Genomic DNA, 22,126 nt, shown 5'->3' with positions numbered 1-22,126 from the left:
TTTGTCCTTTGTTTGTCATTGTAACTTACGTAATATCAAACACGCCACTTTAAATATCCTAACATATATTTCAGTTCAGCTGGCTGAATTGTGTCAATCATTTCAGCCAGCTGTGCTATTTTATATCCTTACATAAAAGTAGTAGGATGTATGACTTTGTATTTGTACCGAAGGATCTCACTAACCGCTTGACCGATATGGTTCTCGTTTACAGTGAGGATTTTCAGTAGGTTCAGAGAAGGTAAATATTTATTTCAGTTGAGGGAGTCGAGGGAAGTTTCAAATCTTTGTTCTCAGAAATCAATATTTAAAGCTTTATTATAGAGAAAAAACGGTTCAATAATGTGGTTGTTTTATTTGCTATTGTTTAAACTTTCTATATTCATAATTTTATTTCTAGAGTGGAACGGAGGAGTTATCTGTGAAAACCTTAGCGGATATGTATGAATTTAAACTTGGAGAAAATCCATCCAAGCCTCCCCTGCCTAGCAAGTAAGCTATCCTTGTTTTAATAGCAAAGATGCTCTATAATTAGTTAAGCTGTTGGTTTGTAATGTATTTAAACTTGGATAAAATCAATCTTCTAAGTAGGATCTTCTTGTGATTAATAACTGGCTACAACCAACATAATTTTTAATTGCACTACCTTTGTGTGGAAGTTCTAACTAACTGTTTTTTTTTCTTCATGTTAATGGCTTAGAACCAGTGACATTTATTTGTAATGCCTTTCATTTATGACTCGATTTTCGCTGAGATTAAAACCTTTATCTGAATTTAAAGCCATTGTATTTGTTAATTTTAGCGTTGGAAAAAAAAGGATATTGTTAATTGATTGGGTTGTACAATCTAGCAGTCCCCAAAAAGTGTACACCAATCTATCGTTCATTGTCTTATCCCTGTTTTAAATATTAAAAACGTTTTTATCTTTACGTTTTATTCTTAATGTCTACAATGAATGGTACCTTATAATTTAATTTATTTAATTTGCAAAATCTTACCGACTTAAAAATAGAATATTTTAGTATCATACAAATTAGGATTAATTAACAAGGATAAACAAGATAGCAAATCAACTTTAAGACTGTTTTTCTGCGACTAAAATCTTTTAAAAATTGGCTTTTTAAAAAATTAGGTATAAGCTTTTGCTAAATTTTAGGGGCTATTGATCATGGAAGGACAAAGGGACAAAGTTATGTGTCCAGGTGTTCAATTGTCATAAAAAAGGGAGAACATGCGATGATTCATAAAAATCACGAAACCTTTGTCTTGATTAAAGTATTTTTTTGTCTTGATTTTAAGTATTTTTGAAGCATGACCGACGGACCTTGTAAATTGTATACCTACTGGATGCTTTTGGTTCAGCTGGTTTTCCTTACAGATTTCATGTCAAGGCTTGATTGGTTAAATTAGTGTATATATGTAGAGATCTTAAAAAAATATATAGAATTATTTTAGAAATGTATAAGAATCATATGAATGATTATTTTGTTTCAGGCACACAAGAATAATCGAGTCCAAGATCGGGGAAATCGCGAAGAAGCTCTCAATGTCGGAAGTTTCAGAATGCTAGAAAATCACCAAAGAAAAATTAAGTTAAAGGGGCTTATTTGGTGCTTTTCCCTAACCTGAATTTGGAGCACTGAACCCTCAACCCCTTCTCCCTAACTTTTAATTTCCTGATCCTAACCCTGCGGGGGCTACCTTGTACCCAGTAACCTAAACTAACCAATTTAAAGTAAAAAACAAAAACAAAAAACTTCCCCAATTTGAGAAGGGGGGGGGGGGCTTCTAAGCTTAACCAATCACTTTAAGGGAAAAGGCCGCTTATCTTTTAAATTTTTGTCGTGCTGCTTTTTTAAAAATCATAAACTAGTTCAATTATTTTTTGTTAACATTTTTTTTATGTTTCTTATCTGGTGATTAACTTTAGGCCTAATATTTTTTTGGCTTTTAAGCGTAATAACAGTGCTTAATTTTATATGATTAATTTGGAAATTAGAAATTGTATATCTAATAGCCTAAAATAATAAATTTTGTCTCTCTTAAATTTGCATTATGAAATAAATGGATTGGATTTATCTGAATAAAAAAACTTTATGCCTCAAACTTAAAAAGTATTTTAAGGGAATGTATCGTTATCCCATAATATGTAATGAATATAAACAAAGAAATACCTACAAGTTTTGGAATAATAGTTTTTTTTTCAGATAAAACATCTCTCTGTATATTTTAAATACTTAAATATTTTGCTCTCTGAATATTTTGTCTGTGATTAATTAATTAAACGAAAGATGCACTACTTGCTTTTACAAATAATTTTCTTTTATCATTTTATATCAAATTAATCTTTTAAAACTTTTTTTTTTCTTTCCCTTTCAAAGTTTGAATTATAAATATTTATGTACAATAACTGCACAATTATTTATTTTAACAGTTTTTTTTTAAATTTTATAAATACACAATTTTACCAATAAATTTGGCCTAAATAATATTGGTTCTTTCTCTTTAATTGCATTGTAAACTGAAACCCACCCCTTTATTTTATAAATAAATTGAAAATAAGCAAATATGCCTAACTCGAAATCGGGGGGCAATAACCTGCCCAAAAGAATGACTACTACCCCATTATTATCAATCTATTTTAAGTAAAAGTAGGTGGGTTTCAGTACTTAAAAGGAAGACGCCTCAATATTAGATGCCATGACAGAAAAACAAGGCTTAATGTGCTTCATTTTCTTATTTACATTTGTGTGTTGTGATTTTTATCAATCATTGATATTTTATTTTAATTCTGGTCAATTTAGTTAAAATATACTTTCAGGTATCTTAAGGGATAAGACAATGGACGATAAATTAATTTACATCCACAGTAATATTGAACAAAATTAGCCCTTTTTTTCTTTAAATTTATAGGTTGAAAAGTTTGGAAACTATTAGATAGTTTGGAACCAAACAATAAAAAGTACTTAAATAAAACCTTGAAAATCAGTTTAATTTACAGTCCAGTCCCCTCTCTGTAGCCCCCAAAAAACTTTACAATTTCTTATTATAGATGGTGCATTTGTTTAGTGTGTATTCAATCCCGCAAATCATCATATCCGCGTAGTGTTTCATATTAGCTAAAAGGATGCAATAGAAAGTAAACATGAGTAAAGCATAAATAACCAGCTGCTGCCTCTCTAGCCACAATGCTCTTTACTCGGAGAAAGAAAATAGCCTGAAACCAACCTAAGAGATTTGTGAGGCATTTCAAATTATACATATGAGGTTCTTATGATTTTATGATTAATCTGCGGAACTGAATGCTCACTCAAGTTCATTATGCCAAAGTTTAAGTTATAAATTACAACTTATTATTAATATTTGATATAAATTTTTATTTTAATTATTTTTTATGTAATTAATAATGAAATTGTTTTGTAATGCTTAAAAGGAAAGAATAAAATAATAGTTATTTATCATATTTTCGTAATATTGTGAATGCTAGAAAGGATATTAAAATTATTTCAACAATTTTGGTCATGTGATCAAAATTTGAATTTTCCTTCTACTATTGCCCCCTCTGGGGGCGAAGTAGGTGGAAATTTAAATTTTTGTCACTTGACCTTAATATTGGTGAAATAATTTTGAATGACCTTTCTTGTATAAGCAATATTAATAAAATATAATACTTGGTTTTGTCTCATTCTCTATCTTTTTCTTAAATTCAAAAAAGTCTATCAAAAAATTTACATCATCTAAGGGTGAACAATAAATATCTCTGTCTATTTTTCTCTATATTTCTTCCCCCTCCCCCCTCCCTCACTTTTCTGTCTATTTCCTTCTCTCTCTCCTCCTCTTTTGTACGGTCATTTATACAATAGAGATAACCTAGAGACAGCACAAGGGAATTTTGTTTACATTATGTATCAGCTATAAATTGTTGAATATCTTAGGTTAAAGCTTTCCTTGGGTGAAATATTTGAAGAAAATATTTCTTCCATCGTATAATGTGAAGCGTATGACACAACATATAATAAGTTAGTTATAAATAATTTAATTTCTTATAATAAAGTTATCTTTCTAAAAATTATATCATTGCAAAATTTAGTTGCAAATAATGTTGCCTATAGGGCTGTATTTCATATACAACAAAAAGTGAACAAAGGTTTCTTTTTAAGAAAAAAATGGGGTCAGATTGACCATCTATGTCTAATGTTTATACCCACATCAAATATTAAATTATAACAATGTACAGTAGAGTGGATCAAGTTTGGACATTGAATTTGTAATCAACATCTACAGTTTAAACGTCATATAAGAAACCTAAATATAAAAAATTGATTTTGTCCTTGAGGGGAAATGGGGGGAAGGTGTTTCCATGCATTAAAAATTTTAGAAGTTTATTCTGGAGGTGCAACTTTTTTTCTTTCAAAGTATTGCTTTATGCATCTTTTAGAATTTGTCTTGTTGATTAATATAAGAATATCAAATTGGTTTTAAAAAATATTCATCCAAGCATGAAAAATCTTAAATTAAATGTAAAATCTCTTGGTTTTTAAATCTATTTATGGATTTTTCTTGCTAGGATCAATAGTTTTAAAAACAGATTTTTTATTCTTATTCTACTCTTCAAGACAAAATTGGGAAGGTGCATAAAGCTATACTTTGAAAGAAAAATAATTGCCCCCCCCCCCCAAAAAAAAAAAAAAAAATTCTCCCCACAAGTGTCTTTCTAAAAGTTTACATGCATCAGCGAGCCTCCCCATTATTCAAAATATTTTCTTTTCATTTTTTGGTCTCTTATATGATGTTCAGACAGAAAGTGTATGTAGCACATTTAAAATTAGAAAATCATTGAAAATCAAGCCACTCTAATGTACAGCATTTATTTCTTCAATTCCACAGTACAAAATTATTACTGTATTTAAATTTAACATATCATATAGGAAAAAATATTCTTGTATTTAAAATTAAAAATCATGTTGGAATTTTTTTTTACAACTTTTAAATTTTTTAATAATGTACAGCAAATTATTTCCTTTTTATCTCATGTTTTGAAATTTATAAGATAGTTAGAATAAATTACAGAAATAATGAAAGATTTAAAGAAGAGAGCGTCAGGGGGGGGGTCGAGGGGGGTTTCCCCCCTCAGGAGAGGGGGGGTTGAGGGGGGTCTCCCCCCTCAGAAAAAGCTTGGGCTTAAATCTTCCAACAAATAAAGAAAACAAAATTATTTTAAAAATTTCTTTTTTATGTTAAATATTATTATTTTTGTGACACTTGATTTTGAATGACAAAAAATGTTGAAATAAATATTACCCACTGTATGAAATGTTAAATTAGAAATCAATAATGATGTTGGAAAATTTATTCTCATTTTATACTCTGAAAAAAGGAATTGACAAAAAATAATAATTTTTATTCCAAACTTTTAAAACAGCATGCCTATTTCTTATTGGTTGACACTCGAATTAAAATAAAATAATGAATATTATTTCAAGACCAGAAATAAATTTGAAATAAATAATTTTCTTTCCCCTATATTTTTTATTCCAAAATGCCAAGAATTAATTTTGAAATAAAATAATTTTCTTTCCAATATTTTTATTCCTTTTTCTTATTGGACGTCATTTTGTGTCCAATGAGAGACTAGTGTTTAAATATTTTAAAGCTTATTACAGCATTTATTTTGAATATGATAATCGCAACATTCTCACATTAAATGTGATAAAATTCTTTATATTATGAATGTATTTTAATATAAATCAAAGATTTTAATTTAGCTAAAAACTCTGAAAATCGAAGCACTCTGTTTTATTTAAAGAAGAAGAATCATAAGAATTTTTTTGCGTTAGTTATATTTAGCCGAAAAAATAGCCTAAATCCTACCCTGAACTCTTTACAAAACTAAGAACTCTATGTTTATGTTTGTTTGTTAATCTATCTGTCTTTATTTTTTGTCTGCCTCTCTGACCGCCAATCTATCTGTACATGGCAGAAAATAATTTATTTCATTACTATTAAATAATGATTGTAAAGCAGATTTATAAAGGAAGGAGTAGGTTGCGCTAAAAATCCGTAAAGGTTGTGAGTTTTAAGTTAAAAACAGTAGTAGAACGATCAAAATTTATGTTCATTTAAAAAAGATTGTCTATACATTGTTTTTTTCAATAAGAAATACACATATTTAGTGAATATTATCGTTCTACTACTATTTTTAGGTCTTAAAACTCACACCTTTGTAGCGCAGCCTACTCCTCCCTTTGTAGATTTGAAAAAAGGACCTACAGGCAACTTGTTAAAAAGGAAAAGGAAGGTATAAATTTGTCCACATATGTTATATTTTGAAATAGATTTTACTGTGATAAGAAAAGAACCTAAAGGCAAATGTTACTAAATTAAAGTTCTAAGGAAGCAAATAATGGGTCAAATTGTGTTATAGTAAGAATTTAGGAAATTTGTATTAAGATTGTAATTCCCCATCTACTTAAATGTTAAATTTTGATTTGTATAAAGTCAAAATTAATTTCTATAATGATATATTATTTCCCTGTTTTGTAGTAAAATACAAAATATTATGAAAACCAGTTTAAATACATTGACGTCAAATAGATAATGATTAATTGTGGTTGTAAACATTTTTTTCGCACCATATGCTTTGCCATTTCACACACACACGCCATGACTCATACCTAGCCAATGAAATCCTTATAATAAAGTAAAAGGATGTTTGTCTGTGTGTCTGTACCAAAGGATCTCGCTATTCACTGAAATGATCGGGTTCTCCTTAACAGGGTAGCTTCTCATAGGTCCTGGGAAGGTTAATAACTATTTTGTGGAAGAGAAATGACTTTAGAAAAAAATTACCCACCCACCAAAATTTTTTTTTTACTTAAATTAAAAATGGGGTGGGTTATACCCCCCCTCCAAAAAAAAAATCTCCCCCGCCATGAAAATTTTTTTTTGCTTTTTCTTTTAAAATTTATAATGATAAATTGGGTTATCAAAATCGACTATCCCCTCTTCAAGTGTCCCTAGAGGCCTCTAGGGGCGTAGTAGCAAGTGTAAGATATAATGACATGGCATGGGAAATAAATATATCAGTCATTAATTATAAAATTAAACACGTATGACAACATCCTTAAAAGCGAAGCTATGAAACGGTAGGACAACCGAACATTAACACTTGTAGACTTAGAGTGCCAGAACTAAGGGGGGGGGAAGTTCTGACACATTTGCGTAAACGGTGAGTATAGGCTTTATCTTTGGACTGAGAGGATAGGTTATTAGGGATAAAATCATTCTTATATGATGAATTTCCCCCAGATTTAAGATTTTTTGGATAGGCCTCCAGGTTCCGGAGCTCCAGGCCTCCAGGTGGTCTCTGTACAGGTAAAAATGAAAAAAAAAAAAAATTTTTAAAGTTAAAAATCAACTTATAAAACAAAATATGCATATTTTTTCTTCAAATATGTGAATAATATTAAAAAAGATGCATATTTTGTTTTATAAGTTGACCTGTAACTTAAAAGAAAAAAATTTTTTTCTTCAATTTTACCTGTACAGAGACCACCAGGAGGCCTGGAGCTCCGGAACCTGGAGGCCTATCCAAAAAATCTTAAATCTGGGGGAAATTCATCATATAAGAATGATTTTATCCCTAATAACCTATCCTCTCAGTCCAAAGATAAAGCCTATACTCACCGTTTACGCAAAAGTGTCAGAACTTCCCCCCCCCCCTTAATCAGAATATATAAAAGTAGAAACTAAATTGTAAGTAAATTTGTTGAAAAACTGCTTAAATACAAGATAATGTACATCTAACTACTACAGGAATCACCATGCAAAGTCGATAGGTCAATTTAACATTCCTAGATTAACAAAAAAAAAGGTACCCGTTTAAGGCGGACGGACGGAACGACCCTAATTATAGAAAAGCTTTGCTTTTAACGAATCAGAATTTATAATTATTTATCGCATCGTATTATAGAAAGTTTTATGTGGATATTAGAATGAAAAAAGCAATACTGGAATAAAAAAAATCTTAGCGCTTCTAAAAACACGAAAGTAAAATCCCCATGGTTAAATTCTTGTGCTTCAAACGTATTCAATGTCCATATACCATTTCATACATGATAACCTTACGATTAGTCATAATAACCATAGAATAACTTACATGAGCCACTAGTGAAATGTACATTTTGTTTTGTTCTAGAAACATAACAACACTTTTAAACATTTCATTTGTATAATGAATTTTTTTTAAAGGGTTAAGAACACAATCTGGTCTAGGATCTTCATATTATTATGTTTTTTATTGGTCATCTAAATAACTGCATTTGTAAATTTTAATCTCAATTTCAATATTAGTCGCATTTCAAACCTCAGCTCCACTGCTTAAATTTTTATTAGTCAGACATTATTCAGTGAAGTGATTAGTTTTATCTCTACTAATGGCTACACCTGAAATTTTTATAAATGCTATTGCTCCTTTCCGTTCGTCTTATTTTGAAAGAAATTGAAAATAAGGGGGGAGTGGAGTTTTTTGTTTCTTTCAGATATATTAGGTACTGGGTAGCCCAGCAGTGTTAGGGTCCTCCTAAGGGGTTAAGGATCTTTATTTAGAATTTATTCAAAAAATGTTTATTTTTATGTAAATGTTATATAAAACAGTTAGGGAGTTGAATCCATTTTTATAGAAGCAGAAACATAATCTATGATTATGGTTTGGACCCTCTAAAACTGTTATCTACCCTTCCACTTTCCCCTCTCTTGGTGAAGATATCTTCAACGCCGATACTATTTTTGAAATGTAAGATTCCACTTTTGCCTCTCTTGGTGAAGATATCTTCAACGCTGATACGATTTTTGAAATGTAAGATTCCACTTTCAATAGAGGCGAAACTAGAATCATGGTTTACATTTTTAATATCTATGTTTCTGTAATCTTTCATTACTTTTTTAACATCGACATAATAGAAATGTACCATACTATTTTAAAATTATGTCAATTGTGAAAAAAAGCATAGATTTTATACATAATTTAAACATTGTTGTATATTCTTAATTAAGTAAACAAAACATACAAAGAGCCTTTTATAAAAGATGTTTTGTTTATTTAAAAAAATACTTTTAAAAGTGTATCAAATGAGTAATGAAAATTATTTTAAGAAAGTCGTTTATTAATTAATTCAATTATATATATTTGTAATTTTTTTTGTTCAATTTATTTCATCTTAATATTTCCCTAGTAATCTCTCACCGTGTAAGTAAACACTTAAAGGTTAGTTGCTGATCTAATTGTGCATTTTTGTGGTAAATTACTGAACAATTTGGTCTGATTTGTGAGTTAAAAGTGGATGGAGTAAATAAATGGACATTTAAAGTAAAAGTTGCTTGTATCAGTTGAAGTGAAGAAAAAGAAGGAGGAGTAATAAGGGGGGGGGGGGAAGTTCTGACACATTTGTGTAAACCTGGTGTATAGGCTTTATCTTTGGACTGAGAGGATAGGTTATTAGGAATAAAATCACTCTTATATGATGAATTTCCCCCAGATTTAAGATTTTTTGGATAGGCCTCCAGGTTCCGGAGCTTCAGGCCTCCAGGTGGTCTCTGTACAGATAAAAATTAAAAATAAGATTTTTTTTTGAAGGGTTAAAGGTTAACTTATAAAACAAAATATGCTTCTTTTTTGTTGTTATTCACATATTTGAAGAAAAAACATACATATTTTGTCTCATAAGCTGACTTCTAACTCTTAAAAAAAATTTTTTTTTCATTTTTACCTGAATTTCTCATTCGCAACTTTAATCGTGCATCATCCCCTGGTTGTGTAAGATGGGGATTATTGAGTAAGTTTGGATACCTAATAGTCACTTACTTACAGTACTACCTTTAACCCAAGCTCCTCTTTGGAGAGCGTCATTCATTACCTTGACTTAATTTGGGACTAATTTGGGCCATATTCGGCAAGTGTAAGGTAAGAGTAGATCTTATGAGATAGCAAGTCAAATCAAAATGTGCTTGAACATGGAGCTTGATAGCCCTATTTCTATGGAAAAGTGTCTCCGCCTACTCCAGGTCAAAACTATACAAAACTATGGCTAATCAATCTAATTGATTACTTAAAAGTATTTTATCATAATATAGCATGATTTGGTATATGAGCCAAATAAGCAATAGTTTTTATTGATTGATTATGAGTATTTTTTCGTAAAATTACCATGATTTTGACAATAGCAAAAATTTTGATTGATTGCTTGAAAGTAATTTATCAACAAATGGCATGATTTGGTATAAAAGCCTAATAAACAAAAACTTTCATTAATTTCTTATAAACAATTAATCAAAAGTTCTTTTTGTACAAAATGAAAGAGTTAAATTTTCTTGCATTAGGGTGAGGGCGAACTAAACCGGTAATTTTTTCAGTTTTTGAAGAAAGAAAATAGGGAACATATTAAACTGTTTTTAACCTATTTTTAAAACATGCATCAAATATATACTATGACACCATTAGAATCAAACTGCAGAGCCTAAATTTGAATTAAGTCCCCAATAAACTTTATGGGGGGATTTAAAAATTAATTTTTACTGTTGCTGTGGTCCTTTGTGATCAGAGCAAAAGCTCTTTTTTTATTTGGTTAAAATTCATAGCTTTTAGAATGTTTTGCTTCATAAATATTGTATTCTGGTAAAGAGTAAAATTAGGCCTTTTGATTTCATCTAAATTAATTCATTAAAAAGTTAATTCTTTACAATATATCAATGAATTAACATTATCATGTTTGTTTTCTATCACTTATTTAAAACACATAAAAATCAGCTGTAAAGGGTTAAATATATTATTAATAATGTAAGATGACAACATATGTTTATGCAATACAACAAATTTATTTTTGTCACTTATACAAATATGATATAATATAGGATTATTCAAACTTATTTTTTAAAATATTTTTTAAAAGTATGTATGTTTTATGTGTATGGTTTTCATTCTTTTCATTTTGATTAAAGGGCGAATATAGGTTCGATATGATATGAGCTTATATCAAAGGTGCCATTACATACTATTAGAATATCTATGCCAAATTTAAAAATTCAAAAAAATCCTTAAGTAGATTTTGCAATTTTCTGTTTCAATTGAACATATAATAAATGAGATTGCCGACAAAATCGTTTATTTTAGCCCTTTACAAGACTTTTTTTTGACTATTTTGCTTAAGTTTGATTGACTATTACATTGGCACGCACCTTAAAAGATAATTTAAATGTTTATTATTTTAGATTATATACTAGTTTATTTAATTTTTTAAAAAGCATAAAAATAATTTGCGTAGAAGGGCGTCAGGAGTGTTGACAGGGTAAATAATACCTCTTAAAGTTTATTTTCTGTACAGAGATCTTTGATTAATTCATGATGATATAAACAACCCTTGTGTACGCATTTTCAACACACACACATGGCCACAAAAAAAACAGGGATTTGAAATCATTCTTCCCCCAAGAAAATTTATCGATTATGTTTTTTTTTTACTTTTTACATTATTTGATGTTTTTTTAACTTTTAAATAATTTATTTTATGAAGGTAGAAGGAGGGTATATTTACCCTTGATTAATTGGTTTCCACGTTAATACGACTATCATTTAACGAAAGCTTTTTAATTCAACCTTGCCACGAAGCTTTGTGTGATGCTAGGGTGTTGAGTTCTTAGGGAACCACACTAATTACATAATTTTTTCTTCGAGATTGACGGGTTTTAAGCTATAAACAGACTTATACAATTGAATATGTCAATATTTTTAAGTTATTTATAATCTATGGAATGACACGTTTTTTTTGAGCCCATATCATATTCAACCTATATTCGCCCTTTAAATGAAAATTATTTAACTACATTGGAAATGAGTCACTTTGTGAAAACACTCTTTTTTGAAATGTAAAGAATTGAAATGAAAGAAGACTTCTTATTGGTTCAGACTTTGGAATTATATGTTTTATTGTATATGTTAGATTTTTCAATGAAATTAATTGTTTTAGAAAAAAAAATATTTCCATTGAAAAGAGTTATGTTTTTTTATTGTATCAGTATAAAGTGAATTATATATAAATTGTTCCAAATGCCACAATATTACCCCGAGTAAAAAAGACCTTTTGCTCTAGTCAAAATGACCAGAGCAACATTAAAAAATAATTTTTAAATCCCCCCAAAAAAGTTTCTTGGGGACTTAAAGTGTTCACGAAGCTGGGAAAAAGTTGATATATGTCACTGATTAATGTTTTTTAAGAGTACTATTTTGAGAATTAAGTCTTAATTACTTCCCATTTTAAAATAAATCAAACTTTTAAAAAACGAATTTATTCCCTTGAAAACATTGATGTATTTTGTGTTTATTATACATATCTTAAAACCTATCAAAATCGACAAATAACAATCTTTTTGTTAAGGTTTACTTGCAAATTTAGAGTAGAATAAATTCTTTTGTTACATACATATCAAACTAACCAAAAAGGTTTATAATTTCTTTTTACGGGGAGATTAAATGATTTTTACGGATAATCAAAAAGATATTACCAAATATGGATATAAGGTCAGCTGATTTATAGTTGTCGATTGTAACATAGCATCCTCATCCTATCTCAATAATTACTACTTGCTAAAAAAGCTTCAAACTTCCATAAAAAATTTAAATTTTAAAAATTAAAATTTTTAATGTATAATGTATAAATCATTTTGGAGGGTGGTGGTATTCTCCTCCAAAATAGTTATAAACATTTCAAGAACTTATGACGAGCTACCCTGTAAAGGAGAACCATACTGGTTCAGCTGTTAGCAAGATCCTTTAGAACAGACAAACATACAGACATCCTGTTACATTATTATAACAATTTATATTTAGGATGTGTGTATTACTTAAATATAATTTATTAACTTAAACAGAAAGAGGGCTACTTATAGTAGATATTCAAAATAAGCTTTAAAACGCAAAATAATTTATAAGTTTTAGGTCATGGAAAGGAAACAAGTTTGCAGGTTTTGTTGTATTTGTATCCTTTCCATGAACCAAAGTTTTTATTATAAGCGTTTTCTAAGATAGGCATTTGTTGAGTATAATCCCTCTCTCTCTCTCTCTCTCTCTCTCTCTCTCTCTCTCTCTCTCTCTCTCTCTCTCTCTCTCTCTCTCTCTCTCTCTCTCTCTCTCCCTCTCTCTCTGTTTTTCTTTCTCACACATTCAGATTTTTACCTGGGGGGTTGGTTGTTAAATAAATATTATTTAATGTATAAAAAAAAACCAAATATAAATTTATATTTTTCTATAAAAGGGCAGAAAAATAGCTTAAAACCAACAAACGACTTTTTTAATAAAAATAAAATAGCCTAAAACCTTTCCCAAAAACTATAAGAAGCTTCACTGTAAAAGTGAACCATATCGTTTCAGCGGTCCCTTCTCTACAGATAAAAAAAGCTTACAACTTTATAAATTAGGATATTGTTAAATCTTTTCATTTAAAACTACCCTTCTGTACAACCCTTCTGTACTTAATTGTATGCAGGGAGGAAATGGATATTTGGCTTTTTATTACATTAGTTCCCAAAGTTAATGACATTTTGTTAGTTGGCTAATTAACTTTGGGGACTTTCATAGAATTTTAATTGGTTGGTTTATTACTTTGAGTGTCCAAATGTTTAAACCACCAAATATTGTTTACAAAATGGGTAATTTAGTGTATATTTTCATTGAAAATATCCATTAATTTATCGGCCATTGTCTTATGCCTCTAATTCCCTGTTTATTTATGTAGCAAGTGGGTTCGTGGGTGGTGCGTTAAGTGTGTGTGTGTGTTATACTACGATAGTGTGTGTGTGCGTGTGTGTGGCAAGATAGGTAAGGTATGTGTGTGTGTGTGCGTGTGTGTGTGTGTGTGTGTGTGTGTGTGACAAATTACAATAACTTTTCATTGGAACAAAAAAAATAATGTTTGTTTTTATGGAAAAACTTTAATAAAATGATTGAATTTTTTGCTGAAGTATATAGCAAATATAATACATTTTTACTTTTTAAACAATTTAATTCTTAAATATCATTCTTTCTATAGATTTCAACACTTTTTCTATTGTCTTTATACCAGCTCAAGCATACCGAAATTCGGTCAATAATTTTGTAAAATAAACCAAACTTTTTCATTACATTTTAAAGAAAGTTCGAAGACAAATATTATTAGAGATGTATTATAAAAATATTTCCTAAGTATTGTTTTTTTTGTTTTTATCTGTGAGCGTAGAAATAGCTTATTATTTCATAATTTAATTCTTGCACAGATTTTAACATTATTTTCATGTGGAAATACTCTTTGCATTTTAAACTGATTTTTTTCTAACTTAGTTGAACTTTTAAGGCATTATACTTTGAAAATTACTTTAAAAATACAAAAAGGTAAACGAAAATGCATTTTGAAAAATTAAATTCGCGATCACTTTAATTCAAATTTGGGCTCTGCAGTCTGATTCTATAGGAGTCCTAGTATATTTTTGACACCCCATTTAAAAATAGGTTAAAACAGTTTAATATTTTCTAATGAAACCAAGAATGTTAGAAAGCTTACGGAAAAGACTATCAGGTTATCCTAGGATTTTAGAAGTTTGATATAATTGGACTTAAAGTCGTTACTGATTAATATCCACAGGGGGGCTAAACCAATAACGTTTTTTTCAACCTAAAAAAAATCAATGAAAAACAGTCAATCAAACATAATTAGGTTAGGTTAGAGGGATTATCCACAAAAAATTTCATAAGGATTAGAAATGTCTAAAATCATTTTTTTTAAAGATGGGAAATTTTATTTTTTTTGCAAAAATTTTCTTTAAAAATAAAATATTTTCATAAAAATCCACTGTCCTACCCACTTTTTGGCCTAATTCTTAAAAAGCCCATATTGAATTTTTGAAAACCTGAAAATGGACCTTAAAAACTTAAAACCAACTCTGGACATTTAAAAAAAAATATTAACTCTATTTTAAAGCTCTCAACCAATTTGAAAAGTATGGACAATTCTTAGTTAAAAAGGTTTTTACGGATTAGTTCTAGGTCTTACCAATTTTTATGTAGGTTGATCTTTAACACCTACTATTTTGTCCAACTTTGAGACCCTAAAAGTACCCTTAAAGGGCGCCTGCAAGAAATACCACGCTCTAACTGCTAAAAGACTGCCACAACTAGACCCAATACCCCAAATTTAAAATCTTTAGCTTCAATAACAAAAAAGTTCTAGGCATTTCAAAATAACATGTTATGTACAATGAAAATTTTGAAAGATTTTCAATGCTCATAAAAAAAAACAATATTAAATTATGTTGCCTAGACACAAAATTATAACTTTATCGTTGTCAGAAACTTAGATTGCTGGTAACTGATTATATTTTTAAAATAAAAACACCAAATGTCATAGTCAAAATCTATGAAAAAAATTCGATTTAAATTGCATTTGTAAACCAAAATCATAGAGGAAACAAAGGGGTAAACTAATACAAGCTCAGCTGTGTTTGGTTGCTTAGCTGATTCAGCTTTCTGATTGGCTACAGTACACTCGGTATAACGCGAGTTAAACTTAATTTTTTTTAATGATTGTGACTATAAAAATGGGTATTTTTATTGTAAAAATATAATTAGTTACTGGCAACCTAAATTTATGACAAAATTAAGCTTATAATTTTGTTTCTAGGTCACCTAGTTCAATTTCAAAATTTCTAACATTAGCACTGAAATTCTTTCAAAATTTTCATAGTACATAAAATGTCATTTTAAAATGCCTAGAACTTTTTTGTTATAAAAGCTGAAGACTTCAAATTTGGGGTATTGGGTCAACTTGTGGCAGTCTTTCAGCAGTTAAAGCATGGTATTTCTTGCGTGGTTTAAAGCTATTTTCTTGGGGGTTGGGACACCCCCAACCCCCCCAAAAATGAAAATTCCCCACCCAAAAAAAAATAATTTTCTTGGGAACACATTAGACTATAAGCAGCACCAGTAGTACTATATTTTTTTTATTATCTCTTGGGGCAAAGCCCTTAGAGGCTAGGGGCAAAGCCGCTAGTTACATATAAGCAATCAATGAAAATTATTATTTATTTGGCTTATATAACAAATTATGCTATTTTTGATAAATTACTTACAGGTAATCAATGAAAAACATTGCTTATTTGGCTTATATCAGTCAAATCTTAATTTTTTTTCATAAACTGCATACAGGAAGGAAGGGATCAATTATTACTCCTCCTTTTTCTTCACTTCAACTTATATAAGCTACTTTTACTATAAATGACTGAGTATTTAAAGTGTGTTACCTTTTTATATGTTTCATTATTATTTGGCCACAACTTGGTCAAAAATGCTCACAAATCAGACATTTTTCGACCAAAGATACTCAAATGGTTCCTTTACAAGCCCAATCAATCAGTTTTAAGATATCTTTATATTTCAAGGAAAATACCAAAAAAAGGCATATTTGGGTGTTTCCTTGGTAATTTCCTCTATTTTAAAATTTTGGTACCCCCCCTCCCCCCAACAACAAATTTTTTCTGTAAAATATTATTATGTTGGACAGGAAGGAAGGGAGGGATGGGAGGGAGGGTAAGTGGAGAAATAAGCCTCATCAGTCTGGTGAACAGAATCACAGTTCTGCACCACAAGCCATGGGCAACTGACATTCAAATGTCCATTCAGCTTTTTTATATGCATCTGAAAAAAAATCTGCTATGCTCACTGTTCCACCCTTAGATGTAAAAACTTTATTTTAGTGTTTGGCCAAATTGACTTAGCAATTGTATCTGTAAGTACGTCTAATAACACCTTTTGCTATTTTTAAAATCCGAGAAAATTTTTTTGGCAAGAAAATTGCAAAAGTTTGCAACCTTTTTTTGCACCACTACTTAAATCGAGTTTGAAAACTTTTTATATAAAATCATTTTTACAAAAAATATCAATAATTACTTAAAATTAAGCCTGAAAGCAAAAAATCTCATTACAAGTGTTAATTTTCATGTTTTAGGTCTTTTTTTGAGGATAACTTCTCCTTTTTTGACAATAATATATTTTTTAAACAATTCAAAGTAAAATATAATAAAACTTAAACGATTTTTTTAATAATCAGTTGAAAATTTCATCAAACATGCAATTTAAGTGATCATTTTTTGAATGTTTAGAATTACAAATTTTCTACAATTAAAACAAAATGTTAACAAATTTAAAAACATTCTAATATATAATTTTATAAATCAATAACATTTAATAAAATAATGTTTTAAAAAATAAATCATTAAAAGGTATTAAAATGCATTTTAAGTTACTTAAAATTAAAACAAGAACATCTTTTAACACTTTATTCTTTGTAATAGAGTTTAATCATTATTTGATGAAAATGAAACATTTAATAAACTAATTTAATCTTTTTGTGACCATATTTAAACTTTTAAATTTTTACACTAAGGTGTTTTTTAATAAAAATCTTTGTTAATTTCTCTTTTGTGACAAAAAAAGAAAGGGGCCTTTTTACTATTTCTAGGTTATCTTATGTAATTTAAACTATATAATATGAAATAAATTTTAATTATCTTTCTTTTTAGCCATCAAACACATTAAAATGTTTCATATATGCAAAAATAACATTTTTTTAATGAATATTAAAATTTCCTTATATGACATTACATCACATCATATTCTTCAAATCATATGTCCAGGAAAACTAGCTACAACTTGGAGGGTTGTGATATTTTTTTAAATATTAAATAAACTTAAATGGTAAAAATATTAGCATAACCTTTGTTAATTCAAATGCTTTATAATATGATTTTTTAATGTACCTAAATTCCTGATAGCAAATATTGGGTTATTGGTATACGAGGTAAAAAAACAACATTTTAAAGAAATTCTTTAAATATAAAACCCAACATGTATTGGCAGTACAAAAATCTTAATGCTAGCAGACATATGTTTATCAACATTAGCAGAAAACTTTTTCCACAAGAAAAATTATTCAAGTTTCTACTTTATAATTTAAAATATTTTTTCTGATAAAATGTTTGACATATATCGTATAATCATTTACCAAAAAATTATTTTGATAATTTAGATTTCAGAGAATATAGATCCCTTAGAAAAACTAAGACGACATTTTTCATCTTCTACTATGACATTTTTCAAAAACAATAAAAAACCTAAATTTAGTATGAAAACTATTTTCATCGATTTTTCTGAAGTTATTATCGTATTTTATGGGTTTTTAATTATCATTTACTTATATCGAAAGTGCCAAACATTGTACCCTAACTTATTCATTTAATAAAAAATGAACCGTGATGCTATTTGCTAAAAAAACTCCAACCAATGAGAGTCACACTCGGAGGAAGGGGGTAGTTACCAAAATTTTCAAAATTGATAAAAAAAAATTTTAAGAGGATAATTCCATTCCTTTTATATGCACAGATACCAAAAAATCAACAGAAAAAAATACTTATTTTTTCTTTTCTCTCAGTGATAATAATCAGCCCAAAAAGTAAAACAAAATCACGCATGGTATATTTATCTTTTCTTAGACAAAGATTATTTTAAATGTGCATTTATTTCAAACCAATAAAAATTCAAACTGAAGTACAAAATAGAATTCAGAAGTTTTGCCTGTCTATTTTGGCTTTCATTGTAGGTGGATTGAATTTATGTAAAGGTAATTCTTTAAAACTGTAAAAATAGATTTAAATATATTTCAAATAGCATAATAAATTAGATTCATAGGCCTTATAGATTTAATTAACTTTGGGATAATGGTAAAGGACAATGGAATATTAATTACCCTTGCCAAACCATTTCATTTTTATGTAAAAAGGTATGATAACCAATCTGCCATTGTCCTATCACTCTCAGATAAAGTTTAAACTTTGGCCTATGTTATATGTTATAACACATACTTAATAAAACCTAATGTAATGAAAAGCTTTCACTTAAAGGGAGTGTGAACGTAAAAATTTCTCATCTGATTATCAAATCTTAACATTTTCTAAGCACATTTCACTACACTGATCAACCAAAAATGTCCTATTAACAAAAATATCTAGGAATAATGCATTGATTTTATGGTATTTTGGGAGGGAAAAAGGAAAAAAACAAGTAAAATCTGAACGTTTTTGTTTCTTAAAATGTTTGTAGGGGTATTTAACTTGTCATATATAGTTGAAACAATTTAGTTACTGTTAAGGAATTTATTTTGTAATATAAAATTGCCAATTAGTTTTTTTTATAACGTAGTAATTAGGTAATAAAGATCTATCTTAAATTTGTATTATTGACAAAAAAATATCTCAAAGTCTACAATGGGTTGAATCTCATAGGTTATTTAAAATAATGATATCCTTTTTTATTGTGTTGGACAATAAATAACCTACTTTGAAGAATTAGTTTACACTTTTATCAGATTGTTTATAAAGAAATATTGCACCTTTATTATTTACAAATTTGTAAATAAAGGTGGGCAAGAGATGGGCCATCTAAAGTTACTTGGATACTAATAAAATAACCTGTTTCTAGCTTTGTTATTGTATTTGGTTTTCAATAAAAAATATTACTTTATCAATTTTTAAGTAACTATACATTGGTTTACAGAAAGGATATTGTTAAAGGTGAGCTTAACCGTTAGGAAAAATAGAGAACTATGTCAAAAAGTTTAGTTTTAGCTATAGAAGGAAAAAAAGACAATTAACTGCACATTTATATAGTCAGGAAATTTTTCCCCCAAACTTGGACATAGTAAAAATCGTTGGAAAAAGCCGTTTTTTAAGGAAACAAGAGACAGTTTTGCCCTATATTTGAGATTATATTAATGATATGATGTTAAGGTTTGATAATCTGATGAGAAATTTTTTCGTTCACAGTCCCTTTAAGCAAAGCAAACAAATAAAATTATGAAACATATCAGGGATATAAAGAGATAAGACAATGGCCGATAAATTAATGCACATCCATAATGATGACGCTCTAAATAACCCCTTCTGTAGATTAAAATTAGTGGTTCCAACGTTTATAAACACAATTTAATCAACCAATCAAAATTCAGTAAAAATCCCCAAAGCCAATGAATAAGAAAACGTTGTTGTAAAACTTTGTGTACTATTGTAATAAACAGTCAGTTGTCTCCTCCCTCTCTGGATACGAATACTAACTAAGAAAGAATAAAATGCGATGGTACTCTACAATTCACTTTTCTGCCTGTCCGCCATTCTGTCCATGATTTTTTATGATTTTTCAGTATGGCTACAAAACCAATTAATATCTGCTGGATCAGACCCGTCTAATCCATACTTGAAACCATGTATTGTATTGTATTATAGACATTTTTCTACAAATAGTAAAGTAAAAAGTTGTAATATGAACACCAGTTTTGTTAGACTGGGTCTTCGCCCCTTCAGGACTAACAAAACTGGAAAAACATATGCAATAAACAACTAATCTTGGCTGTTTAGTTTTGACAATGCCAGTTTTTATCAACCAATTAAGATTAAATAAAAGTAAAAAAATTTACAAATCCAACAAATGTTTATAAAACTTTGGGTACTACTGAAATTTAAACCCTCCCTTATTATAGGCATTATTATGAAGACATAGTTATAGAAACCTGCAAACCATAAGAGTGATTTTTTTAGACATACATATAGACTTCTACCAACCCTTTTTGTAGAAAACGTCACTTAGAAGCAATAACATTTTGTATGTATCTTATCAATTTATATTGTCATTACTCTTATTATAATAAGCTTCGTCAAATGTTTTAAATGGACATTCAGGACTTTCTGATAACAATTACAGGGTGCTACTGTCCTTCTCATTCTGTTTTCTCATGTTATTATAGACAGAATTTATTTAATTTTTCGTCCATTTTTCCCTTCCTTTTAGACAACTTTTATTGTACCCAGGGAGGTAGGGAACATTGAACTGAAATTACCTTCTTAGCTGGTCCAAAACCTCTAGGTACTTTAATTCAAGTTTATCGCCACCGGTGATCTGATGAGTTTAAGACAATAGCCGATAAATGGATGTACATTCCCAAAAATACCCCTACTGTAATTTGCCTTCAGTGGTTGAAACGTTTTGACACTATACTAAATAAACTAAAAAATTAAAATTCAGTAACAGTCCCCAAACATGTTAAGCAAACAAAAATGAAAACGTTATTGTAAAACTTTGGGAACTAGCAAAGAGAGAGGTGGACAATGGACTGTTTATTACACTAGTCCCCAAAGTTTTATGATAACGTTTTCTTATTAGTTGGCTTAACAACTTTTAGGACTTTTATTGGATTTTGAATGGTTAGGTTATTAAGTACTAGCAGCTTCGCCCCTAGCCTCTAGGAGCTTTGCCCCATGAGGTAATTTAAAAAAAAATAAAAATTGTCCCACCCCCCAAGAAAATAGCTTAAAACCACAACAGGACCAATAGGTAATGGTATATACCCTGAAGAGTAGAATCTGATCGGTTCTGTTGTTACTGAGATCTTAATGGACAGACGGATGGACGGACAGAAAGACATCATTCTACTTTGTATTATAGATAGTAGATCCAAATTCAGTAAAAGTCCCCAAAGTTGTCAAGCCAACGAATAAAAAAATTTATGTTTTGAGATTTCTAATATAAAATTTACTTTAAGATAAAAATTTTCTGAAAAAAATTGTTCTAGCTTCAAAAATAAGGAAATTAAAACCATTTAACATTTTAATTAACCTTAAAAAGAAAGTTGTTAAATGAAAGGGTGAAGTAAGCAAAAAATGACTTTGTCTCACTTAAAGTCGGAAATTTATTATTTAACAGGGAACATGCACAATTTTTTTTGCCATCTAACTCTGATAGGAGCTGAGATGATATGTGGGGGGGGGGGGGAGCGTTGAACTATTAAGGTCCGGAAATGGGCCTGGTTGTTAAGTGTTAGCAACCTTTATTTTTAGGTCCTTTTTTTCTTAAAAACTTAAAACTAATAAAAATATAAAAAAAACTAACTAATATGTACCATTTCTACTATGTCGATTTAAATATATGATATGTTATCTTGAATGTATCATTCCAGTTTTGTCTCTATTGAAAGTAGAATGATACATTACTATTATGTCGATA

The 22,126-nt window shown here is 28.9% G+C and overlaps 1 protein-coding gene across 1 annotated transcript in view; it reads left to right on the top strand.

The window, feature by feature from the left end:
• ssh (Protein phosphatase Slingshot) overlaps positions 1-2,067 on the top strand; it is a 62,988-nt gene extending 60,921 nt beyond the window's left edge. Inside the window, exons 29-30 of the mRNA XM_080171936.1 lie at positions 401-492; positions 1,495-2,067. Of these exons, the coding sequence (XP_080028062.1) occupies positions 401-492; positions 1,495-1,570 (168 nt within the window). The 3' untranslated portion in view covers positions 1,571-2,067. The remainder of the gene's footprint in view (positions 1-400; positions 493-1,494) is intronic.
• The last annotated feature ends 20,059 nt before the right edge of the window (positions 2,068-22,126 follow it).

This window comes from Acartia tonsa, chromosome 9, assembly GCF_053477335.1.
Source record: "Acartia tonsa isolate MP-2025a chromosome 9, ASM5347733v1, whole genome shotgun sequence".
NCBI classification, from domain to species: Eukaryota; Metazoa; Arthropoda; class Copepoda; order Calanoida; family Acartiidae; genus Acartia; species Acartia tonsa.
The sequence above is the reverse complement of the archived record's forward strand: the minus strand, read 5'-3'. Positions and strand labels throughout refer to the sequence as shown.